At 45.1% G+C, this 27353-nt stretch overlaps 1 protein-coding gene across 3 annotated transcripts in view; it reads left to right on the top strand.

Annotated features, from left to right (window-relative positions):
- Positions 1 to 13459, top strand: part of NR4A1 (nuclear receptor subfamily 4 group A member 1) — a 40860-nt gene extending 27401 nt beyond the window's left edge. For all 3 annotated transcript variants that reach the window (XM_020784623.3, XM_020784616.3, XM_020784610.3), the window contains exons 2-7: positions 196 to 1040; positions 7041 to 7170; positions 8209 to 8360; positions 9371 to 9573; positions 10747 to 10925; positions 12033 to 13459. In XM_020784623.3, coding sequence (XP_020640282.3) covers positions 198 to 1040; positions 7041 to 7170; positions 8209 to 8360; positions 9371 to 9573; positions 10747 to 10925; positions 12033 to 12289 — 1764 coding nt within the window. In that variant the 5' untranslated portion in view covers positions 196 to 197 and the 3' untranslated portion in view covers positions 12290 to 13459. The remainder of the gene's footprint in view (positions 1 to 195; positions 1041 to 7040; positions 7171 to 8208; positions 8361 to 9370; positions 9574 to 10746; positions 10926 to 12032) is intronic.
- Positions 13460 to 27353: the final 13894 nt, after the last annotated feature.

The raw sequence follows: 27353 nt of genomic DNA, 5'->3' as shown, positions 1-27353 counted from the left end.
TGCTCTTTTGGACTATGACTTCCAGAATCTCCTAGCCACTATCCATGCTGGTTGGGGGATTAAGGGAGTTTTAGACCAAAACTGTAACCACCTGTTTCTAAAGACTGAGTCTGTGGCCTGTTCTTGAAAGGCCTTTTACGATTGAAGAGCCTACAAACTGACTGTCAACTGTTTCCCCGTTTTTTTTTCTCCTAGAGATGCCCTGTATCCAAACTCAATATGGGACCTTGCTTCAGAGCGCAGGACCCTGTGAGCGCTACCCAGCAGACCTCTTGACCCCTGAGCTTGGCAAACCCACCATGGACCTAGTGAATACAGAGATCACAGCCACTGCCACCTCTCTGCCCAGCTTCAGCACCTTCATGGACAATTACACAGGCGAATTTGACGCTTTCCTCTACCAGATCCCAGCGGCCAACCCCACCACCACGTCCTTCAAGCTGGAGGATTTCCAAGTGTACGGCTGTTACCCCGGCCCTTTCAGCAGCCAACTGGATGAGACCATGTCTTCAAGCGGCTCGGACTATTACGGCAGCCCGTGCTCGGTCCCTTCTCCTTCCACGCCAAGCTTCCAGACTTCCCAGGGGCCCTGTTGGGAGAACTCCTTTGGGGCCTATTCCCCCACTCACACTTACGACAGCATGAGGCCCTGGGTGCCAACAGCAGCAGCAGCAACAACAACGGAGCCACCCAAAAGCAGTTCTGCCCAACCTTCCTATTTCTCCTTTGGCCCCTCAGCGCACAGTCCTGGGCTCCCCCCACAGAGCCCCCTGAAGATGCAGCCGCCAGGTCAGCAACACTTGGTGGACGGAGATGTCTTCTCACTCCCACAGACCTCCCCAGCCATGAGTTTTTCCCCCTTGCCACTCAGCCAGGCCTCGCCGGTCCTGGACGGCTCCGGCTTGATGGACAGTTCCCTTTCTCCAAGCAAAGCACGGAGCCCCGGGTCCAACGAGGGGCGGTGTGCGGTGTGCGGGGACAACGCATCATGCCAGCACTATGGTGTCCGGACCTGTGAAGGCTGCAAGGGTTTCTTCAAGGTAAGGGTCACAGGGACGTTTTCCACCTTGAGGCCCAGGATTTCTATTTCCCAGGGCTGGGTGCCATAGAAGAGAACAAACGCCCAGCTTCTGCGCCCTGGTGCTTCAGCCAGCGCAGAGGATGCTGGGACCCCAAGGCCTCCCTTTGTAAGGGATTGGCGGTGGGGATAGAGACGCTTTGTTGTTGACGGCCACAAGGATGAGTCATCAGACCTTAGCCTGGCCTCTCTCTGAAGAAAGGCGGCCTTTGTAAAAAAAAAAAAAACCTTCCCTTCACACGAGTAGGTGGCAGGGAAATGTTGGGTGTTCAAGAGGGTCCCCCCCTTTTAAGCACATTCTATATACTGCATTATATCATTGATCAAGGGTAGATGTGGAGAAGGTAGAAGATGAATAACATCAGAAACCGGCTGGGGCTTAATAGAGAACAACTAATCCACACAGTGAGAGATAGAAGGAGACATGCCTGTAATGGCAGCCAACCTCAGCAACTGAGATGGCAGCCAGAGGGGTGTGTGTGTCTTATCAAGCTGTCTGTCTTTCACAAAGGCCAAGACTTAATACGTTCATCTCATCTGCAAGCTCCCGGGAGCTGTACCTTCAGCAACCAGAAACTGGTTGTTTCTGCAGGCATAAAAGCCTTTTCTGTTCTGAATTTACTCTTAAGTAAATGGAAATGTTATTTCAAAAACGTAGGAGCTGGGTGGGTGTTTCCTTGTGGTTGACCAACAAAAGAACCTTGCCCAAAAGTCGTCTTCAAAGCATGTTGCCTTGTAAGAGAACCAGTGTGGCGCAATGATATTTGTGTTGGAATTTGGACTTGGAAGGCTTAGGCTCAAGTCCCCACTTGGTCACAGTTGCTGACTGTGACACTGGGCCAGTCCCATTCTGTCAGCTGGGCCCACTTCACAGGGCTTTTGTGAGGACAAAGTGGGAGAGAAGGAAAGCCATATATTCTGCCTTGAATTCACCAGAGGAAAGAGGAGACATACAGTAAATGTTGTGAATAAATATACAGTGGTGCCCCGTATAGCGAGGTTAATCCATTCCGGATTAACCCTCGCTATACGGAATCATCGCTAAACGGGTAGGGGAAAGGTATTGGAACGCATTAAACTTCGTTTAATGCGTTCCAATACCTTCGTTACTTACCCGTTCAGCGAGGATTCCAGGTGCCGGCAGCCATTTTCGCGCCTTCGCTAAGCGAGGGCAGGGTGCGAAAACGGCTGCCGGCAGCCATTTCCGGGCTTCCGGCGGCCATTTTGGAACCGCCGATCAGCTGTTCGGCGGCTCCAAAATGACCGCCGCAATACCCGATCTTCGCAATGCGGGTTTTCCCCATTGCGAAGATCGGGTATGTTTCCATATAGCGATCCCGAAAAAGGGATCGCTATACGGAAACATCGCTATACGGTGCACTCGTTAAGCGAGGCACCACTGTATACTAGAGGTTGGAGCTTCCACTGCATGCTAGGAATAGAAACTTGGAAAGGCCACAAACAAGGATGTATGCAGAACAACAGCTGGTGTGATGCTGGAAGTCACTGAAACACAACAAGGCGTACAGCAGGCCTGAAACCTTGAATGTTGCCTAGTTAGGTCCCTGCTTAGCAAGTAGTAAGGATGTACTCAAAGAGACTGCAATAAAATGGTGCCGTGGGAAGGAGTGTTTCTATTAAGGGTTCAAAATAGCTGTGTGCTTTCCAAGGATGTTCTGTTCCTATCCTCTCTACCTCTCCTCTAACCTTCTAGTTTTCTATTTTTTCCCCCACGAGTTAGTCAGTGTTCACTGAACATGCCTGTGGACCTGTCTTGAAGTCATTCTTTACCCCTCAAGATTTTTTATTTATTGTAAACTTTAGGGTCTCCCCCATGTCTGCTGATCTTGAGTATGGGTTGTAGACTGCCTAAGGACCAGCATTCAAAGAATGAATTCAGTATTTGTAAATAGGATCAAGTATTGTATGGCTCACATGCTTGTCCTTACTTCTACAAGTAAAAAACCAGAGACAGCTTTTAGTTCCCTTTTAAAATAATGGCATCTAAAAAAATCCAAGGAGAAGTCTGCAAGATATTCTTTAGGAAACACAGACTATTGGGGGCTTCCTGACCACGGTATAGAACTCACCCCCGGTCTCTGTCTCTTGTGGGGGAGGGGGCATAGGGTGACCCTGGAGCCACTTGTAACCCTCCACAACTATCACGGTGGCCCCTTCTTTTTCTAAGGAGGTGAACTACAGGTCCTTGAAGCCTCTCGGAATTCACCTCTCGTATAAACAGCTTCCAGCCCTATTCAACGCTCTCAATACCAATTTTTCAAAATAGAGAATGAATGTCTAGCCACTTCTTATTACATCTGGAGGGCTTTTGCGCAGTTTTGTTGGCTTGCGTGGTCTGTGGAGGAGTTTCTCACCTTTCCTGTCTTGGAAGAAGACTAGAATTATAAGATTGGGTTCTCAGTAGTACGCTATGTCAGTCTAGTAGCAGAGCACATCCTGTGTGCTTACTAGGCCAGGCATCTGCAAGTCAGTTTTCCTGGACAAGTGGTTTTGGCAAGAAGGTCGGCATGTCCCTGTCCCAGAGGTCTCGCTTGCACTGTGATTTGCAGAAAATAAGGAGCAACGGGCCTCCACTGCATATCAAAGAGCAGTAGTCAATGTTGAAGAGTGGGTGCCCATCCTAACAGTTTCAGTAGCCAGCACCATTCTATATAGTCTAAAAAAGGCAGGCAGCTGGATTGGCTCATGTCAACAAATGAGGAGCAGATTTCTTGTGAAGTTAATGGCTTTTAATTCTCATTCACGACCAAACTACCTTTACATTGTGACATGGGCAGCTTGCAATAGAGATGCTCTATTCATTTGCACATTTTGACTCCCAGAATTCTCCAAGAACTCCCCAGGCAGGCCTATAGACACCTAAAGGTGCACCTCCATTTTGCTCACGTGGACTGTGGTCTCGTCTGAGGTTGCCTGGCTCAGCTCTATCCTTCCTTCCTGAGTACAAAAAAGAAAATACCATGGTGCCCTCCTGGGAGTCATAGTTTTGCTGCCCTTTTGGTTCTGTAGAGATTAACTCTCAAAGAACTATGACTCTTAGGTAGCCCCACAGCATTAAAAATAAGAGGCAAGGCCAGAGTTAGGCCATGCAGCCTCAGAGGTAGACCCTGGTCCAGGTGAGTAAAATGTAGGTGATTATAGAGGTCTGTAGGCTGGAACTCCCAGAATTTTGCCTGAGGAATTGTGGGAGTTGGAGTTTTAAAGAAGACTGGCATGTATTTAGCTTGAAACAATACAGCCATACCTCGGTTTACGAATTTAATGCGTTCTCTGGGACGTTACATAATGTGAAAAATTGGTAAACCGAAACGTGGTTTGCCATAGGAATGCGGGTGGCGCTATAAACCTACAGGCACAATGCATCTTAGGGAAACTTGCTTCATACTGTGGAAAAAATCATAAACCAAGACATTATTTTCAATGGATTTCTGTTCATAAACTGAAAATTATGTTAACCGTGGCATTCCTAAACCAAGGCACTACTATATATTGTTCCTGGGAAAATCCATTTCAATCCCAGCTACTCTGATGTTTGCAGTCAACAGGGAAGCATAAAGAGGAAATGATAGTTGATGTAATAGGTAGTCCCTGCTACTCAAAAAGTTCGGAGCCATCAACCCTGCTAGTCCTGGCTCCACTACACCATTAGAGAAGAGAGTTGTCATAAATCCTTTCCTTGTGTCTCCAGCAGCGATCCTGCAAATTCTGCTAGAGGCTCCTTAAAGCTCACTTCCAAAATCAAGCACATGGCCCTTAGCTAACTACTGTAATTTATTTGTGCAAGGTTATCATCAGTGTTGTTTTGTGCATATTTACTGTAATGACTTTATATTGCCCAAGTACACAGCCTGCTTTAGCTTTAACAACAAAAAAAGTGTTATGGCTCCTTGAAACCTGATATACTGATTGTGGCATAAGCTTATATCAACAAGGGATCTCTTCATCAAAACATCTTCCCAGACATTTATATTATGACATGTGTATTAATATGCTGGGGATAGGGCAGAACTCTTCATTTTTATTTTTATTTTTAGCTTTAACAGACTTAATACAGTTACCCATCTGAAGTCACGCTTTTAATATTATTGCTACATCCTATTACATTCTTTGCACTTAATTTCCCTCTAACCTCGTGGCTTACAGTTTCCTGGAGTCATGGAGGCCTGGAGTCATGAAAGAGTGGTAGTGTTTAAAGTTTCTCAAGAGGCTTTGCTGGGGCAGACATAACACAGGATTTTTCTCTGAAAATCCAGAACCTCCATAACTTGGGGTCCCTGGGGAGAAGGGAGGGCCAATTCACGCTGACAGCATTTAACTGGAAAAACCTTGCACTCAAGGGCAAATGGTGCACTTCACATAATGTGGAGTTGGGTCTAGTGAGTTATGACCAAAGTGGAATGGTGGAGATCTGCCTGTGTTGACTCTGGTGTGGTTGTGGAGCAGTCATGTGGTTTTTCATTCAGATACATCACTATTATAAAACAACCCAACACATTGCCTAGTTAACTCAATCTACAGCATATAAATACAAGATGAGCTGTGACTTGGGTATGTGGCACATAAGTACCAGAATGTCTACCTGCAGCCACACAATTTGCTTCCTGAGTATGCCCATCTGGTCATGTGATATCAGCACAGGAGGTCAATGGACACAGTGGCTACAGACCTATTTAGCTTGCACTTCCCAAAACAATGTACGCTAGCATGCGTTTATCATCCTTTATGTGTAGTTCTGTGAATTTAGTTGTTTGCTTTTATCAGAAACTATGTGTACAAACAGGGAAAGTGGATATAATTTCAATAGTGAATATCTACATATGCACATATACACACACTATTAGGGTAGCACTAGATAGCTTAGTAACTTAAGTATCTGTCTGTGGAGCCGGAGATTGAGAGTGCCGTTCTCCACTGTGCCTCCCAAGAGAAGTGCCAACCTGTGTAGCCTTGGGCAAGCTGCACAGTCCCAAGATACTCCCAGAAGAAGGGAATGGCAACACACTTCTAAGCATTCTGTACCTAGAAAACCTTCAAAAGGGTTGCCGTTGGTCAGAATCAACATGATAGTGTGTAATTATTATTGCATTATTAGGGGAATTTACTTACTGAAAATGCTTACATTAACCAAATTGCATACCTGTTACTATATGTTGCATACATGTCAAGAAGAGTCAGACACAACGACTAAACAACAACAACTGTGTGTTGTGTGCCACTGCATTGATTTGAACTTATGGTGCCTTGGTAGGGTTCCCAAAGTATGTGAGGTATTAAATAAGTGCTTTAACTAGGGCCATTCCCCTACCTCACCCCATAAGCTTCCATAGCTGATTTGAACCCAGCTTTGCTGAGTCCTTGTCTGACACTCTATCCCATGCCCCTACGCTGTCTCTCTACAATTCTGTAGCTGTTGCAAAATCGGGATGGAATTGAGTTAATATTGGACTTTTCGGACTATACTTTCCCGAGCCAGCCTGGCCATGACAACTGGGACTTGTATTGCAAACAAGTCACTTCCAAGTTTTGATTAGCCATGCATATTACCCCGGTCTTATGCCATGTGACTGGAAAGAGCAACATGTGTTGAAATGAGGCAATTGTACATGTCAGGAAGAGATGCTTCGGTTTCTCTGTCACACTTGTCCTATGCCATTTCCGTCTCTCATCGCCACATTTCTCCGGTGTTACAGTAATATTACCCACATGCCAAAATGTGCCAGCACAGCTGCGCCTGGAAGGTGCACCCACGTGGATCGTGAGATTGTTGTCGTTCCCCTGGGGATGGCGCCCTTATGAAATGAGAGACCACAAGGTTGAAGGAACATTGTGGTACATAAATTAATGGGAGATAGACCCTTGTCTTTCAGTTGCCAAGGCTGCCATCCATTCTTATACAGCAGAGTGTCATGGTTTCCCCTCCCTTCTTTTATTCTCCTTTTAGCGCACGGTACAGAAAAACGCCAAATACATCTGTCTAGCCAACAAAGACTGCCCTGTGGACAAGCGGAGGAGGAATCGGTGCCAGTTCTGTCGTTTCCAGAAGTGCCTTGCAGTGGGAATGGTCAAAGAAGGTGAGGCCTGTGCCCCCACAATAGCTTATCCAGAATTAGATCTTCTCCTCTTGGCCATGCTAAGCAGCGGCCAAGTCAGCTGGTGGACAATAGGTTGTATAAAGAAAGGAAGTTAGGGAAGGAAGGAAGGTGACATTCCCCCCTTGAGCTAACATTTATTACCTGATCTATCTGGGTTCAGTACTGAGTCACAGATGCTATTTAAATTTAAATCTTTTAAAATATAAATCTTTTTCTGCAGCCATAAACATTTATTTAAAACAGAGAAAGGTAATACACAGTTCAGGGATGAATTGCCAATATGGCCAAGTCATCAGCTGTATTGGCAGTTAGGCTGATTGTACTGATTGCTGAGCCAAACAAGTTATGCACCCTTTGCTGCACAGTGGGATGAGTATCAGGCTAATCACAGTTAATTGCATAGTTGCTATTCCCTTTTTCCAGCGGATGAGTTCTTTTCAGAGCTTGGAAAGGTTACTTTTTTGGGGGGGAGACTATCCCCCCCAATTTTCTCACATGCAGTTCAAAAAGTAACTTTCTCCAGCTTTGTTTCACCTACATCATTTTGGGATGGAGGAGTGTTGGTGTTGGTAGGAAACTGGTATGTTTATACTGTAGTTCCATCGAGTAAGCAATGAGAGGAGAGGCACAGCAAGAGGGGCTCTGATCTATGTGTGGCTTCCTCCAGTATCTCCCTTCAGGAAAGGCCTGCCAGGGGAGTGGGAGGGAGGGAGGGAGAAGGGCAGCTCTTAATCTTTCCCATCATTTTCTGTGAGAGCCAAACTCCCAAGATTGCATTCCACATTTCCAAACCACAGCATGCCAGTGCCTAATCCCCCATCATCGTACTTTCTTTGTGAAACATGTCAGCATGTGGTCCTGACTCCAGCGCCTGGTGCGCGTTGGCTTGGATTAAAATCTTGTTCCTTAATTCAAAAAGGCCTCAGCTACACACGCTTCTCCTGTCAGTAGCTTTTGCTTCTCGGACATTTTCTTCTCACCTCTCGGTCTGTTTTCTCTCCCTCTCTTCTCTTGCAGTGGTGCGGACAGACAGCTTGAAAGGCCGGCGTGGTCGGCTGCCCTCCAAACCCAAACAAGCTCAGGATGCTTCTCCGGTCAGCCTCATCTCCTCCCTCGTGAGAGCACACATAGATTCCATCCCCAGTGCTACCAAGCTGGACTATTCCAAGGTATTAATTCTGCCTTCTGAGATCATGACGCGCTAGCGACCAGTGTTGTTGTTGGAGGAAAACATATTAAATTGATGGATAGCAAAGAACGCTGTATGAGTTGGACCCAAATCTTTTTAGGGTGCAACAGATAATGTGGGGCCTTCATCTTTACAGTGCCTTTCTGTAGGTGATCACAAAGCGCCCAGGGAGTGACCTAAGAGGTAGCAAAATACCTTCCCACCCTCACTGCTCCTCCATCAAAGCATTCTGTGTACTTTTAATAGGCATGTGGCAGAAGGCGGTTTAGCAGCTGGATAGGGCTGATGGACATTGTTGTCCAAAATATAGGAAGGGCACCACACATGCCTGGTCCTAGACCAGAGAATGTGCTTCACAATGGTGCTGACTCTTAATACTGAACTCGCTGGTGCTGGGTGTGGTTTAATACACAGCTCTACTCAGCAGCTTGCATAGCAAAGTGGCAGCTGAGCCTGCAGGCCTTGATTTATAAAATATAACTGGGGCTTTCAAATTTGGGTCTTGAGTATATTGCTGTTAATATCCCTTATATAAAATGAGTGGGCTAAACTGCAGAAGCCTGTGCTGCAGGGTCAGAAGACCAGCAGTCGTAAGATCGAATCCACACGACGGAGTGAGCTCCCGTCGCTTTGTCCCAGCTCCTCGCCAACCTAGCAATTCGAAAGCATGTAAATGCGAGAAGATAAATAGGTACCACCTCGGTGGGAAGGTAAAACGGCGTTCCCTAGTCACGTTGGCCACGTGACAACGGAAACTGTCTTTGGACAGGCGCTGGCTCTACGGCTTGAAAAGCGGGATGAGCACCGCCCCCTAAAGTCGGACATGACTGGACTAAAAATGTCAAGGGGAACCTTTACCTTTAATAAGGAAGGCACCATTGTACTAGTGTCTGTACTTCTGTGTGTCTTCTGAAAAAAGAAAAGGGAGGTGGAAGGGAAGTGCTGGTTCTGTCTCTTCTTTTAACGTCATGTTCATGTTTGTGCTGGCAGTTCCAGGAGTCCGTCTCGTACCAATTTGAGAAGGAGGACTGTGTGGACGTGCAGCAGTTCTACGACCTGCTGACAGGCTCCATGGATGTGATCCGGAAATGGGCAGAAAAGATCCAAGGCTTCCTAGAACTTCCAAAAGAGGATCAAGACCTTCTTCTGGAATCTGCTTTTCTGGAGCTCTTCATTCTCCGGCTAGCATACAGGTAAGATGATACAAGTCTACAAGTATGACTTTGACAAACAATTCTCTTTTTTTGCCCCTAAGTGGGGCACGGGATTGTAGCCCTCCGGATGTTTTTGACCTACGACTTCCAGCAATATACAGTCAGTGTACCCATCAGCGAGCCATTATGGAAGTTACAGTCCAGCAGCCGCTGGATGACTGTAGTGGCCCACCCCTAGCCTAAATATTGGCTCACACTTGGTATGTGCATGTCTCTTATCTAGATGGATGGGTGGTGGAAAGAAGCCACAGACTTAGAACTGAGAATTTGCAGACGTGCAGGTGATCAAGGATTACAGCTTCCATCATCTCTGACTGTTGGCCAGGCTAGCTGGGGGCTGATGGAAGTTGGGAATAGCTATCTGGAGGGCTATGTATCCTCCCCCAGATTATAAGCCAAAATGATAGGTGCAGCCTCATTCCCTAGAGTCCTGTACACGTCTTGACACTGGAAAAGACAGCAAGAAAAATGGAATCCATTACACCAGGACTGAGTAACCCTCCAGATGTTGCAATATTCCATTTCTCACTGGCTGTAGCCAGCCTGGCCAAGTGCTTTGGCATGACAGGAGTAGGAGTAGCATCAACTTCTGGAGGGCCAAAGGTTCCCCAGCCCTGCTTTATACACATCCCGGGCTTTGCCCTGCTGCATACAAATTTTGCGTTCATGGTTTGAGGGAGCACCACAGACCTGGCCTGCATTCATATGCTTCAAGTCATTCTCTTGGCTACTTGATGCTCTCATGTCAAGTGTGTTCCTCCCAGCCGTGGACATCAAGGGGCTCTAGTGAGCTGTGGTGGGAAAGGAGGTGCAGAAAGGTGGATCTCTTGCCTTAGGCCACACTCTCGGCTAATGTCCCTTTCAGTGGCTGCAGGCGATCCTGAAAACAAGTCAGGAGAGCAGAAGGGAAGTCGACTAATTGGGGGGGGGGGTCACAGCTTTCTTCAGACAAGACTTTGCTGCCCAAAGAGCAATGCCAATCTTCTCTTCCTCCCCCCACACCCCCAGCTTATCACCCTCCTTCCTGCCATCGTCTCTTTTTAATAGCCTTTATTTAGTGTATGTTTTAGGGATGGGTTCCTGACAAGTTTCCTATCAGGGGTCACCCTTAGCCATTCTTCTCTGACACTGCTGTGCCATCGTCTCTTTCAGGTCCAAGCCAGAAGAAGGCAAACTGGTCTTCTGCAACGGGGTGGTGCTGCATCGTATGCAGTGCGTCCGAGGCTTTGGGGAATGGATCGACTCCATCATTGAGTTCTCCCAGAACCTCCACCGCATGAACATTGATGTGCCCTCTTTCTCCTGCCTTGCAGCACTTGTCATAATCACAGGTAGGTGGTCACTGGGGCTTCAGGGTTGATTTGGATGCTCAAGCGGACAACGCAGGATGAGAGGCCAGAGTCTAGGAGGTTTGACAGCTAACAATGTTTGTCAGAATGTGGCAAATTTCTGAGAGTACAGCACCATCTCAGGTTATAATCGGGAGTTGTAGTAATCATTTTTAGATTTACTTTTTAAATTTAGGCATATATACCATATGTATATGCATTTATTATCTTGATTTTGATATATTGATATCATATCTTCATAAATTCTATATTCATTTTGCTATGGTCATGCTGGCCACGTGGCAACGGAAACTGTCTTTGGACAAGTGCTGGCTCTATGGCTTGAAAACAGGATGAGCACCGCCCCCTAAAGTCAGACACGACTGGACTGAAAATGTCAAGGGGAACCTTTACCTTTACCTATGGCTAATGCAATTTAAAAAAAAAACAGGAGCTGTTGGATTGATGGTACCTCCAGACTTCTAGAAAAAATATGCTTAAATTACTATTGCGTCTATAACAATTCTAGGTGCTTTCAGAGAAAAGATACTAGTGGGGGCTAAACAACAGCCTTGAATTGGTAAATAGCATTTGGTTTACCATTCTGCAGAATAGCTTAGAGCAGAGATGACGAGCTTGTGGCCATCCAGATGTTGTTGGACTACAGTCCCCAACATCCCTGATCACTGGCCAAGTGAGCTGGGCCTCTTGATAGCTGGGATCCACTAACAGCTGGAGACTCACGGATAATCCACCCCCGGCCTTGAGCACCTTTGTTAGTACAGACTTGCTACATAGGAACAAGACTCCAGGGTGCTTGTGTAGTATTTGATTTTCATGTTTAAACATAAGCCAAGCTTGCTGTCACCAAGAGAATAATTTGCTCCATTCATGTATATGTGGGCCTTGACTGTTCTGTGGCAACGCCTTACAGCTGAGTACTATCTTTAAGATCACTGGGAGCTCTGTATCAAATCCTGGGGATCCCAATACGTCTTCCAGTGTTAGGATAAGTGCTTTTTTGCTTTTTTTCTTTCATGGCATCTTCCATATTAATGTTTCTCTCTTCTTTCCTCTCCTTACTGCCCTTCTTCCTGATCTCCACCTTAGACCGCCATGGACTGAAGGAGCCAAAGAAGGTTGAAGACCTCCAGAACCGCATTGTCAGTTGCCTTAAAGACCACGTGACTTCCACCACCAATGAGCAGGTGCATCCAAGCTGCCTGTCCAAGTTGCTCGGCAAGCTCCCTGAACTCCGCACCCTGTGCACTCAGGGCCTGCAGCGCATCTTCTACCTGAAGCTGGAGGACCTGGTGCCCCCGCCTCCCATTGTGGACAAAATATTCATGGACACCTTGCCTTTCTGAGGAACTAAATACAGGGAAGCTGCCATGGAACCTATGGTGCTTTCTTCCAAGAGGGCATCGGTTGGTTGGTTGGTTGGTTGGTTTTTCCACCTTCACTGTCCCCAAGATGGGGAGAAAATGGTGGAGGGAATTCCCCTGATGACCCTCCATCCGGAGGGGAGATTTCAGGAACATTTCCAGAGACAAGGAAGGGGTAACTTTCAGTCCAGTGTTTGGATGCGGAAGACTACTAGCACCATACACTCCTCCTCTTTCCCCCCGTGCTGAAGCTTAGAGATTACTGGGACATTGAGAATCACCATGTAATTCTCTCTGAACTTGCGGTAATGTCTTGGATTTAAAAAAAAAAAAAAAAAAAACCTTGTGGGGGAAATCCCAGTGTGCCTTCTAGGGTTACATGCACAATTATCCCTAAATAATGCTGCCTTTCCTACGACCTGCCAACGACTCTGCGTGCCACCCGGCACCTAGAATTCCATACAGTTGCACAGATCAGCTTTCCATAATATGTGTGGAAGATGTTGGCTTTTCTGTTTTTGTTTGTTTTTATATGGTCAAAGGCCAATTAGGGACTTGGGATAAAAAAGAAAGAAAGAAAGAGAGTTGCCTTCTCTTATTTATCCACATCGTCATCGGGCCCTGGATCAGCCACAGCGGTGAGGATGTTCCCAGGTATGGGACCTGGTCCTTCCTGACTCCCTTTGCAACAAAGCGTCCTGCATCCCACAACGGGGACATGGGAGTCGGGGCAGTTCTGCCGTAAATAAGCACGCATCCTTTGGACAGCTTGCTTCCGCCTGCTGCTTTGTCAGTGGCAGTCTAGTTTTGTTGGGTGTGTGTGTGTGTGTCGTTTTTGTTTTGTTTTGTAAAAGTTGTACATAAAAAGAACAGCATGTTGGCTTTGTAAATAGGGATGAAGGAATGGCAGTGGGGGAGGAGAGGGGGAGCTCTTTTGTTTGAGCTATTGATGGTTGCGCATCGCCCGATACCTGCAGGAAACCTTCTGCCTTTCTGTGTACAGACACTTTGTATTGTAAAGTCCACCAATTTTTTTGACATTTATATTTGTCTATCCCTGCTTTCCAATTTCCAGTATGTGACTTTTTCCAATTATTAATATATATTTAATATATTGAATTAAAAAATTACCCTGATTAGATGTAACTTTAATCCTATGTGTTTGCGTCTTTATTCATGTCCATATGCAAGTGACACATATATTGTTTGAAACGGGAGCTCTCTTTCTAGGGAAAAGGGGCAAACCTCTTCCTGTGTTTTCTAGCCAAGGTTATGCTGGTTAAGAGGTACTATATTTTTGGGGTAGGGGGTGGCTAAAGCTGGAAACTTTGCTTTCCACAATGTGTCCTCGCTTCTGTTGCACATTGTCATATTGCAGGTGAGGTTTTCAAGATAGGGATCTGTTTTACGTTAAGCCATCAGGCTGATCTCTCTCAGTGTGTCCCCAGGATTTCAGAGTGGAGTCATACCAAGCTTTACCTGGAGAGCCTGGGAACTGAACCGGGAATCTTTTGACGGTTAAGGGTATGCTTTGCCATCTGACCCAAATCCTGTGTCGGGTGGGATGACAGTTCATGCTGAAGGCAGCCAGCTTTCCCTTTCCCCCCTTCCAACTGTAGCCTGACATGGTTTGCAATGTTAAAGCCATTTAGCATCCCCTCACAAAAAGCGTGATTGAGGTTGAGGGGCGTGACAGAGATGTTTACACTTATGTAGGAAGTGAAGATGATGCTTAGAGTGAAACACTGCTTCTCCCATAATGTTCATTGTCATTCATGGAAACTGGATGGAGGATAAGTCAGGAAAAAGAGAAGTATTTCGTTCATGTCAGGCAGAGATGTCCACTTCCACATGACTGAAGGCCAATGCATGTGGGTTGGAAAGGGTCAGAGCAATTGGTGGGGAACAAGGCTACTGGTTGCTACTGTGACCTCAACAACCTCCATTATCAGAGGCAGGGCACCTCTCAACAGGTTTTGTTGGGAAATAGCGAGCAGGAGATTCTTCACGTCCTCTTTATGGACTTCCCAGAGGCATCTGCTTGGCCTTCCCTGCAGAAAACAAAATGCTGGTCTGGAGAGTCCTTTCGTTTGATCCAGCAGGACTTTTACCTTCCACCTAAGTGGCAAAGCATAATGGCATAAATTAAAACCCTTTCTTCACATTCTTTAGTAAGCTCATGGTGCCCAGATTTGGCAACATAACAGATGGTGACAAGCCTTTCCAAGTTTTGCTTTAGGAGACAACTTTGAGGAACACTTCTTTAAAATAATAATAATAATAATAATAATAATAATAATAATAATAATAATAATAATAATAATAATTATAATAATAATTATTATTATTATTATTATTATTATTATTATTATTATTATTATTATTATTATTATTATTATTATTATTAAAAGTTAACACATTTGTTTCTGCTTCTTACTTAACAATGACTTTAATGCTTAAGCATCCAATTGCTCTCAATATTGCCGTGCTGTGTCTTTTCTGAAATCCAGGAGGGCTTGTATCTCAAACACCAATCTCAAGCATTTGTTTAGATTGTTTAGACCCCACCCTGCCCACATCATTTGGCCTTCAGCCTGAACTCTGGTGACATTTAATATTGAAAGCAAATTGTGACCAGTTAGTGAAATAACACAGGATGAAAATTCAGATTAAACTGAAGCTGCTTTCAGTTTCTGGAGAAACAGAAGCTAGAGAAAGAAAGTAACTTACACAACTGACAGTAAAATCCCGCTATTTCAGACTTCAGGTGAGGAAATTTTAAATTTTGATGTGCTCCCAATATTAAATGGGGTGGGGGATCCCTGCATGTTATAAATTCTTAGATAAAGGAGAGGGCTACAAGTAGCTGCAAGGGGTTTGTTGTTTCTGCTCCCTCAGGAAACCCTACTCAGCTATAATGGTTTTCGAAGTTGTAGCTGTGTTAGTCTTTGCAAACAGATGAACAAGATAAGCAGAACAAAACAAAAGCAAAAAAATAGCCATTATGGCACCTTAAAGACTAACAGCTATATTTTAATGTAAGCTTTCATGGAACAACCACACTTCTTCAGACATAATAAGAGAGTTTTCCCAGGATAGCAAAGTTAGAGGGAAGGCTGCTTCATTGGCCAGAGGAAGAAGGACTGGCAAGTGGCTTCCAGGGTCTTTGCCACCCACCTCCAGCAGGGGAAGATCTTCTGGATCTACTTCTAACCAGTTCGTTTCTAACGCCATTGTCAAATTGGTCTCCCTCTACTTTCTTTCCTTCCTGTGTCTTGTCATTTCACTTTATAAGCTGACATCTCTCTCTCTCTCTCTTTTTAACTAACGCAAGTTGTCTCAAGAAGCAATATTAAGGTGGGAAAACAGAATAAAATATACTGTGAATATTAGTGTTGCCAACATGAGGGTTTGGGCAAATAAACAGCAAGCATGGTTAAAAGTACTGTATATACAAACAGGATTAATTGTGTGTAAATCCATTTTGCATGGGGTGGAGGTGGACTCATGGGCCTCCAGTTGTTGTTGTTTTTGTTGTTGTTGTTTACTTTTCCTCCCAGCATAACTAATAGTGAGGTGTGATGGGAGTGCAGGCCAACAACATATGGAGGGCCACAGGGATCCACCCGTGCCAGCCGGAACAATAATGTTTGGAGGAGACAGAACAGGGAGCCAAATAACCATCCATTTGTATTGCCTTCCATCACAGGCAGTCTCTTGGTAGAGCTCCAGGCCAGAGGGTCCCAGAGGGTGGAGACCTTTGCAAACACACCCACATTATTTCCATTAACTTTGAATGCGGGGGGATTTAACCTGAAACTTGGCATGCCCTTTCTCAGTAAAGCTGCAGCCCGCAGAGGGTATGGCAGTTGCACAAATGTCTGTATCATAAAAGGCATGCACCTGGAGATCTAAGGAGACGGCGGGGGGGGGAGGCCCAGGGCTGAATGCATTCTGAAGCTGTTGCCAAGGGGAACTCGACCTGTTGCATATCTACCTTTTCTGTATTAATCTTGCAGTCGCCTGGGAACATTGTTGGATATTATAAATAGAGTAAATCCACAAGAGTTAAAAATATACTGCTAGATCTCCCATGGAGGCTGTCTCCTTCCCTTTATATATCTGGCCCTTCCCCAAGGGGGCAAAAATCCAAACAAACAAATCACATTGAACAAAGGGGACCCAATTAACACACAAACACAAAGTGCTTGTTTTCTCTTGTGCATATATACTATGTCATGAGTTAAATTTAAAACTCTCTTTTTGTTAGTATTTATTTCACGATAAATAGTAAGAACAACAAAGCCCTGGGATATCTTTAAGACTATCATCACACTGATTTGGCAGCCTCTGAATCTGCCAGAAGGATATGATTAACAGAGAGTAGCTATTTTTAAAAGATATTCCTGCACTAGGGATCAAACTTTCTGCATGCAGCATCTCAGCACTGATCACTGCTACAAGCTGATTGCTTCCAGTTACATTACCGTGATCTGGAACAGTTATTTGTATGCATGTATCTTAATGTGGACTGTACATTCCAGCTGGTGAAATCATGGGTGTTTCCTATGGGAGGGGCCTCTCAGGTGACTGATCTCTCTTGCTATCAGTGGCCTGAGAGGGGAAAAGAGAAAACCATCCCCCTCCGCAGTGGACCCGTTGAGCTGGCAAATGCCAAGCTTATCTCCACGCCACCTAAATAGCCTCTCTTTAATCCGCAACACAGGTGGCTCGGAATAGGGTTTGGCAAAGTATTCTGGGCATCCCAGAGCCCAGGGAGATGGGAGGATGGTACTCACGTGGCTCTTCAGGGCCTAGAGCAGGGTCTCAGACATGCAGCCCGGGGGCCATTTGCGCCCCCCCAGATGATAGTTTGTGGCCCTCGCCTTGCCTGGCCCCCCCAAAGCGCCCACACATCCTCTGCTGTCAAGAGTAAAAAAAAGCCTTTCGTCGCTCCCCGGCTCTCTCCCAAGACAGCACCTCTTGCACCCTCCATCCAGAACTGCAGCCTGCCAGCCGGCCCACCTGTCTGCTGGCTAAGGAAACTCCTGGGCGGCTTCCTCGGGCTCTTGCTCCGCTTGGCGGAAAATCTGATGCGGCCCAGCCTCACCCAGACTCTGCCTCTAGCGGCCCCCAGGTAAATTGAGTTTAAAACCCCTGGCCTAGAGGCTGGCTGGGTTCCTCTGAACCACTCCAGATGAAAAGGCAACTCTGCAGAGAAAATGTTGGCAGGCCACAGATGTGACCGCCACAACATCTTGTTAACCCACCCTACCTGGAGGCCTCAGGCTGTGGACATCCATGGGGTGGTTGTCGCCGTGGGAAGGGCAGCTGCCAATAACAGGCTGACTCAGGGGCAGAAGTGGTCTGGTTCTTAAATGGATAGTTGTGCTCTGTTGCTTTTAAATGTGTGTTGTTGTTTTAGTTTTGATTTAATTGCCAATTTTAATAGTATTTGTTTAATTTTTAAAAATATTTATTTTTAGCTTTTAAATATTGTCTTTTTTAATGATATAAGTTGCCTTAGGTCCTTTTAAGGAGAAAGGTGGGGTAAAGATAAATAAATAAATAAATAAATAAATAAATAAATAAATAAATAAATAAATAAATAAATAAATAAATAAATAAATAAATAAATAAATAAATAAATAAATAAATAAATAAATAAATAAATGTGAGCTAATAATATACGCATTTCCGTACAAGGGTGTGATGGAGATATGGATTTTGAAGGGTTTTTGTTGTACTTGAATGTCTCATACTATAGGGTTAAAATGAAGAATGGATGGCCTTGTTGAAAGCTAGCTGGCTGTCTCGCTGGCTCTCTCTCTCTCTCTCTCTCTCTGTGTGTGAGAGAGAAGATGTGTGCATACTGACATGTTTGTCTTGTCTCGTGCTCATGGTTGTATAATATGAGGTCAGAAACATGCCACCTGCAGTAGGTGTGTGTTCCCCACTCCTTCCCTACTAAAAATGACTTCCCACAAAATATTTATCGAGCTTTCACTCCTGTGTCATTCACTAAATTTTACTCACCAAACTTTACAAAGACTTGAAACCTTTTTTTGCCACCCATAATACTCTCACTGTTTTTCTTCATCCTTTTCTTTATTACAGAAAATCAATTCAAGAGAAAGACGGAAATGCTACGCTATGCCTGTTAATTGCTAACATCTGGCAGAAATCACAAAACATAATTGCAGGATGTCCCTTGTGTAGACCTTGCAGTTTGTATCATCCTGGGTTTTTATCCCTGTGAATAATATACAGTACTGTATATCGATACAGAGGCTGGGAAGGGGGAACACCCTCTTTGCAGTTCTCAGACCATGTGATTTGTCCTCAGAGGCACCTCTATCCCCCGCGAACTCCCTGATTCTACATGCAAGGTAATCCCTACGATTGCCTTCCACTCTTGGTGATGGGCTGCCTCAAGACATCGGGCTCTGTCATTATAGGAGAACGAAGGCTGGCATAGATTAGAGAGGTCACTGGTTCTGATTCAGAAAGGATGCTTTTGTGTGATTCGCAGAAGTTGCAAATGGCAGCTCGTTTTGAGAAGGGAGAGGGGGAAGGGGTACATGTCATACTAAGAGCCCATATGCTGTGGGGGCTCAGAGTACGAGCTCCATCCCCTCCAAGAGGTTCCCTGAGGGGACTTGGGTCCATTCTCTCTTACTCTAGCCACCTTCATAGGGTTTTTACGAGAAGAAAGGGAGAAGAAAGAAAACCACATATACTTGTCTTCTGGTGCAGCAGGATATAAACTAATTAAATTTTAAAAGAAATAAATAAACTGGATATATTTACATTTTTTAAAAATAAACAGAAAAAAATTTAGTACAAGCTATAGTCCCCCGTTCCTCAAGAGGATTTGTGTGTGTGTGTGTGTGTGTGTGTGTGCAAAGAGCCCACTATCAAATTCCAGATAGATAGATAGATAGATAGATAGATAGATAGATAGATAGATAGATACTATCTATCTATCTATCTATCTATCTATCTATCTATCTATCTATCTATCTATCTATCTATCTATCTATCTATCTATATGTGGAATTTGATAGTGGGCTCTTTGCACATACACCCATGCACGCACGCATGCGCGCGCACACACACACGCACACACACACGCGCACACACACACACACACATTTTTAAAATTGTAAATATATCCAGTTTATTTTTATTTTATTTTTTGCGCACGCACGCACGCACACACACACACACACACACACACACACACACACACACACACACACACACACACACACACACACACACACACACAGAGCCCCTAATTCTCATGGATTTGGTCCTATTAGACAAAACAGGAGAAAGCAAGCTCGTTTTGGATCTGAACAGGCAAGCAGAAGATACAAGAGCACAGGTTCCTCCATTCTATCAAACTTTGGTGGCCAAATTGTATCTGATCTCTTCTGCCTCTCGCTGTCTGCATTTTCCTGACACTCTTATTATGCTCCAAATACTAGGAGTCCTGCTAGGGCCTGAAAGCTAGGCTGGATTAAGATATACCAAGGCACTAAAAGATGACACATTTAGGGAGGTCCACAGCATTATCCACCACCACCACCACCCGTTCCATATGAATTATCTAAAACTTGAAATCTGGTTCTGCCCAATCTGGGGCCCTGAACTGCATTGTAGACTGTGTGTAAATCCAGCACTGGCTGGAAGTGAGAGGGTAGGCCCTGCTGTGCAAAGGCTTACCAGTTTCTGTACAGTTTCTGAGTCTTGCCCAGGATTCTTTTTAAGTGTGAACAGAGCCTGATCTATCCTCTCCCCCTCCAACAAAAACACGCCCCACAATGGGCACAGTGGATCAAGAGGTGGGTGGGTCTGTCGAACGGAGAGCCCCTGTGGAAACTCTGATGCCCTTGAACAGTAAGTAATATCTCCTAGGCGGCAGCTGTGAGGCTGGCCACCTGTTGCACTGTTGATTTGTTCTCCCCAAAATAGGCCAGGCATCATGATAGCTCTACTCTCCCCTCAACACCCACGGGCAGGCATAATTCCCCCTACCTGGCACAGAATCAAAGGCTCTCTGGGGTCCCGCCTGCCATGGCACTCCCTCCCTCTCCCCTTGGCTAAGGGTTTCGTCAGGTCGCTGAAAGAATGGTGTTTAAGCAGAGAGGAAGCAGAGAGATAGAGAGTCCCCCTCTCCCGAGGAATATGTGACTCACCACCTTGCTCTTTTGCAGTTGGCAAGGGCTGGGGGAGATGGAAATCTGCTCTGGTGAGAAAGAGCCGCTTTGCACATTTTGCTGGGGGGGGATTCAGACTGTGTATCTTCTCATCAAAATTCCTACACTCCATTTCCCCCCTAAACATATTCCAGCTTTTACTGGGCTGCTGCTGCTAAGGACTGAACTGACAGGACACAAGATTCCGAATTAGAAGGTGATCAAATGTTGCTCCAAAGGGTCCATCCTTCAAAACCTGCTGTTTTCACCCGACAACGTCCATTTGCAGAAAAAGCCCATGCTTCTCTCCTGATCACTAACCATCAAACAAAAGGTGATTTGCAGCTACCAGAGAGGGAAAATCTCATGCTGGGATTTTGAAAAAAAATAACACAAGCAAACACAAAGGTAACTCTTAGGATAGCCTGCTGTTGTGTCTCTTTGCAATGTCGGTTTTGACACCGACCCTCCTGGCTGCTCCAGCTGGCTTTTAAAAAGCTGGTGGCCTGCAGGGAATGAAAAACGCCTGCACCATGAGCAAGGGAAGCTTCTGGTTCAAACCTTGTTTCTATCATGGACCTACTCGGTGCAGAGTGGGATCTGTTTGTTCTGTATTAGATACCACCAGACAAAGCCAGACAGAATAGAAGACAGAGCTATTGAATGAATGGTAGTGATGCAGCGCGTTTCTTCCAAAGGGACTCACTGTGACTCACAGTGAATTAAAATAACATAATAAATAAATCCAAAATACCGTAAAAATATAACATTAAAAACAAACAAATAATGATATCAAAAAAACACTGACATATCCTCCAGAAATCATTAAATAAAGTGTTCCTTAATGCCCCCAATTATCCAAGTCAGTTAAAAGCCTGTCTAAAAAGGAAGGTTCTCGCCTGCTGATCGAAGGACAAGAAAAAAGGGAACAACCTGACTTCCTTAGGAAATGCATTACATAACTTGGGAGCAGCCACGAAAAAGGCCATCTGTCAATCAATGCCCCAGCAAAGGGGCCTGTAGAGCTGGTAGCAATGTGAGAAAAGTCTCCCCAGATTAAATCACAAGCCACACAGTTCATATCAGGCAATACATAAATATGAGATTTTGGGAAAAGTAACTTCTACTCCCATAATTTAGTGAGAACTCCTCCTCCCCCCACCCCCCGGCCAAATTAAGAGTACAGAAGTTTTTTCCCCCTCCTCCAATAATCCATTCCTGGTGGTACAATCCTTCAATTAGCCTGGATTCAAGCTGTACAGGACTTTTTAGGTCATTCTGAATTCTGTTCAGAAACAGACTGGAAGCACTGAGGTTGTTGTTCATACTACGCCGTTAAAAGATATCAAATCGTTGTCTAATGTCTCTTGTGATGACTTTCTTTAAAGGGGAGGAACCGCCTATGTAAAAACTAGAACCCAAGCACACCTACTTTTCTCATTCAAGTCCTAACCAGGCCTGAACTTGCTTAGCTTCCAAAACCAGAGATGATCAAACATATTCAGTGCCGGCATCTTCAGATGTACATAAAGCTATTTTCTCTGAGCCGGTGTGCCCTGGGAATAGGTGGAGAGGGATACCTAGGTTTTAAAGCTATCTCATCCTCTCCTCAAGTCAAGTTTTTTCCTTCTCTAGCACCAGTTGCCTTTATATTTGTCTCTCAACCTGGAGACCCATAGAAACATAGTGATTTCTTGAGACTTTAGCTTGTACCCTGGTATCTCATGACCTTAGGACTCACCCTTGTCATAAATTTTTCCACTACAGCCCAGCTTTGTTGCTAAAGGCCTTCTGCCCACAAGGAGAAGGGCAACAGGGCAGAGAGAATAGCCTTCAAAAGGGATTGCACTCACTGGGAGCACCCAGTGCCATGCAAGAGGATAGCACTCAAGCAAATGTGTTGAAGACACTGACAGACTTAGGTTGGTTCTTAGCTTTCTGTACATGCATGCATGCTCTCTACTGATTTGACTGCCTTGTATGCTGTGATGTATGAGAAGAACATTGCCAAAGCTAGAAGTGTATTACACAATGCTTGGGGAAATGATTGATTGATTGATTGATTGATTGATTGATTGATTGATTGATTGATTGATTGATTGATTGATTGATTTGGAGTACCATTCCCAGAAAACCTCAGCCATCATGCTCAGTAATAAAAGAATAAGTATATGAAACAAAAACAACAACAAAACAAAACCACAACAGACAAACATTGTGGTGCCTTAAAGACTAACCACAATATTTTACTGTGAATTTTCATGGATCAAGTCCATCATAATATAAGAGTGAGATTATGACCATCATATTTATACATGCCACCACAAATCAGGTGGGATACAGATAATGGGCAATGGTTTGTTAGTAATGGAATAGGCTATCCGGCTATGAATAATTTCAGTTAGCAGTGAACAAGATAGCTATAGCATAGTTGACACAAGTGGCAAACTCAGAAATCAACATAGCATTTCATGCACCCTTGTAAAGGTTGGGTACAACTGGAGAAATATCTTGTGTTACTTTGTTAATGGCTCATAGATTTTGCACTAATCAGACCCTGCCATCTTTCTTCAGAACTCCCATTATGGGAGTACTGAAAGCAGAAATGCAAGGGCTTATCATCATTACCTTGAAAGCCCTATAAAGGTCACTATAAGTTGGTTCTGACTTGATGGCACAGAACACGCAAAATGACTTACGAATCCTTGCTTGATATTCAGGCTTTTCAAATGGGTTTCCAAAATCCATATATACCGTTTCTCTTTCAAGTCTTGTTTGTTGCATCTCACACACACACACACACACACCCCGCCACTTTCAAGTCATCCAAAGTGTGTCCAGGTAGACTAAAACAGGTTTCTCTTTGTTGCCATTCCTGATTTCTCTCCATTCATTGTTTAGCACAGAGATTGTCCCGTTTGTTCTACACAGAGTGCAGAGGAGCACCGTTGGCAAAGGATGACATAGATCACATTAGCAGAGGAACGAGTAAACATACCCATGATGTTGTGCAGTATCATTGTGCTGCCAGAGTAGATGTGGGGACACAACTAGCACACGGACTTGTAGCAGGGTTTGATTCTCATCTCTGTATCAGTGTTCTCTCTCACTCTCTTTCTTTCTTTAACCAAGGCACAAAAATCTCCCTGTATTGCAAACGTTTGTGCTGAGGTTTCCTGTGTGTGTATTCGTTGCCTCCGCCTTGGCATCAGGCCAAGAAATGTTCTAAAAGAAGTAACATTTCCAAATTCTGGTACTGGAAATCCATAAATGAAACGCTTAATTTAAGGATTTCCAGTCCTAGAAATTAAAGCCGTTTGGAAACTTTTGGACAAACATCACGGATCGGGAGGTGCCCTTGTTTGCTCTTGCACTTTCTTGTAGGAGCCTGCCTTTCCCACAGGATCCAACACTTATACACCACTTCCTTTGTTCGCTCATTCCCAGAGGGCAGGGCTGTTCTTTCTGCTCAAAGAGTGGCCGGATGTGTCTGGATGACAAGCGTACAAAAGTCAAGACACTTCACCGCTGCCAGAAATTATGGGGAGGGAAGGAGTGAGAGAGAGAAAGGGAGAGGAGGAGGGAAAGTATGCTTATAGGACTGCTACTCACTTCTGATGGCTTTGAATTCCAATGCAGTGCTAGCTTAATACCGTGAGGCAGAGTAGCAGCCACGAGAGGCAGTGGCTGGGGGAGTAGCAGAAAGTGTATACAGCTATGGATGCTACTCACCTTGTCCTGCAACCATACTGTACTTAAGGGGTAGGTAGAAAACACTGTCCTGCTACCAATGATGAAGTCAAATTAGCAGTCATTCTGCTTTGTATCTGTATCTGCAATGCTGTGTGTGTGTGTGGGGGGGAGGTTTTATCCTCCACCTTGGGCAGCAAAACTTCTTTAGCCACACCTGTTCCAGGTGAGACCTTCAGGAAGAGACACAGCAGAGTTTGGTTTATAAGTATGCCAGTGTTGCCTATGTTGAGAAATGAGATACCACAACTGTCAAAATCCACATTCACCCGGACATGAATGTAAGTTTATTGAGCCTTTTGAGATATTAACTCCTTTCAGCTGGACAAAAGGAAACTCTCTCTCCCCCACTGCCACCCCACCCCACCCCGCTAGAGCTTTTGTTCCATGAGCTGTTTGAAGAAAAGCACTTCAGCATGGAGGTGCAGTGTTGCAGAATGCTTCATCTATGGAATGTCTACCTGTTCATAGTCATTATGGGCACATGCATGCTCACTCACTCACTCACTCACTCACTCACTCACTCACTCACTCACACACACACACACACACACACACACACACACACTAACTAAGGGACAAGGATCTCCCTCCATTGCAGGCATTTGTGCTGAAGGGGTGTGTGTGTGGGTGTGTGTATGTGCGTTTCCTCTGTGTTGGCATCAGCCCAAAAAGTAATTACACTGAGCAATTAGTTCCATGCCATAACTTTTGAGATAGAGGATCAACTGAGAAGCCCGGGGCAGATCACGTTGCTGTCGGATGTACCACCTCATTCCTGCTTTTCACGGCACTAAAATGTCTTGCATAAGCTGTCCATTTACTGAACAGCTTAGATCTGGTGGGTCACTGGCCTGGCTGCTTGAGAGCCAGTGGACTGGGAAGCTAATCTCGTCCCTAGAGAAAAGTTTCCTCCCAGACCTTGTGACTGACTGAACTTTAGATTTCTCCTGGCTCATCATAACGTTAACAGCAACTTGTCATTTGAAGGTAGTCTTAAGGTTAGAATGTCCATATGTTTCTTCAAGAGCATATTTAATGTCACGGCCAGTCCTTCCATTAGGCATCGTGAGGTAGTCACCCAGGCACAGGTGTTTGATCCAGCCAATCTACCTCAAAAGCCATAAACTAGCTTGCAGCCTAAGGTCAGATGGAGGAGGTTGTCTCATCATCAGTGATGAATTTAAAAAATGTTCTTATTCTGATTAGTAAATGGCATCAGATGAGGAGGGGGTATCATCTTGTTCTTTGCCTCACACTGCAAAATGCCTGTGGCTGAGCCTCTTGAAGGTGGGGTGGTGTTTAGGTTAACTGAGGAAAAGGAGAGTAAGGTTAAGTGTGGTAACAAAGGATGTTTAATCCTCTCTAAATGGCACCAGCCACAGGCCAGTAGGCATCGCAGCCCGCTCGCTGGCCCTTGGGAGACAAAAGAAAGCAACCTAGGCAGGTTTTTCCTGCAGCCTGAATATGACCTGAATTAACAGCTTCTTCTAGACTGGGATCCATACCTGAAAAGATGGGGGTCAGTGTGTCCTGGCGGTAATAGCAGGGATGCTATAACCACTCTGAGAAGGCCTGAAGTTTGTGGACTGAGCCTGCTGCGTGAGTGCTGTCATCCCACGCAGAAGGCAGAACGGGGTGAGTTTCCCAGCTTCTGTCACTGTTGCACATGGACTTTTTGAAAAAAGGAATTCCGGAGGGGGAAACAAGGGGATGCTTCCAGTTTGGGATAGAAACTAGGTATTGTAGGTGATCCACCTCCTCAGAGGCCATGCCAGTCCGCAGCCTATTACTTTCAATGTTTCTTCTGCTTCAAATTAGGTGCTGTTCTATTATGTTCCTGGAGGTTTTTATTGGATCCCTGTTAGTAAAGACCTCTGTGTAAGCTTGTGCCTCGTGGCAGGGCAGATCACGGGCTCCTTTGGGTCCCTTCTGTTTGCTCTGACTGGCAGCAGCTCTCCAGGCTGTCAGGCAGGAGAGGCGTTTCCCATCACCAGCTACTTGATCCTTGAACTAGAATTGAACCTGGAACTCCTGGCATGCAAAGTCTGCACTAAGTTGCTTCGCACATGACAGGGTGGCTAAGTGTCACCCCTGGATTACTGAAGCAAAAGGAACAGTCAGAAAGAGAAAGGGGAACAGATCTCCGGTTACAGAGACTTGACCTGAAGCTGAATTTGGGTATGCATTGAAGTGCATGGCGTGTTGGGCTACAAACACAAATCTAGTTAATCTTTTTCTTTTATTGGAGTGCGATGCCATTTTGTCATGCTACAACCAAGCTTTACTGGTGGTGGCCGTGCTGGCTGGGGGAGTAATCGAGTTTTTGTGCTACAAAACCTAACTTTTCCAAGCTCTGTCTCATGCCTATATTGTCATGTATGTGTTTAAAACATTTAGAGACTGCCCAGCAAGCAATGTCCTCAAAGCATTTTACAAATACACGGAAAACAGAAGGCGTCAATGACAAACTTTAGAACACATACTCAATCAGCCAAATGGTGTTAAAGTGTTCAAATATTAAAAGTGAGCAATAAATAATGAAAACAAAGACAAAAAGACACATTGAAGAGTGAATGCCTACTGGAAGATGAGACTTGACATCTGAAGGGTGCCAGTGAGGATGCCAGGCGTATCCGTCTTGGGAGAGGACTCCACCAATGGGGAGAGCGTGTTTGTGAGAAATCTCTTTCTTTGGTAGGCGCTCGTCACACCTTTCTGAACGATAGCACCCTCAGAAGATTACCTCAGCAATCAGGCAGGAATGTTCAGTAGCGGGTGCCGTTTGAGGTAGACGCTATCAAGCCTATGGCCTGTCTGGTGATGGCATAGACATTGCACCGGGGTGGTCAGTCCTGGTGAGTAATCTCGCTGCTCCGTTCTGCACAAGCAGAAGTTTCTGGATTGCCTTCAGGGCAGACTTGAAATATGACATTACACTCATTGAGGCAGGAGGTTGCTGCTAGCTAGGCTGTCTGTACAGTATCCAAATAGGGGCATGGTTGGTATATTACATGAATATACTAAAGGCACACTAGGTGACGGATATTGTGTGGCCTCTCGTGCCAAAGCTGGATCAATAATCATCTCAA

Source organism: Pogona vitticeps, chromosome 2 (assembly GCF_051106095.1).
Source record: "Pogona vitticeps strain Pit_001003342236 chromosome 2, PviZW2.1, whole genome shotgun sequence".
Taxonomy (NCBI): Eukaryota; Metazoa; Chordata; class Lepidosauria; order Squamata; family Agamidae; genus Pogona; species Pogona vitticeps.
This window is presented reverse-complemented; position numbering and strand designations above follow the sequence as displayed.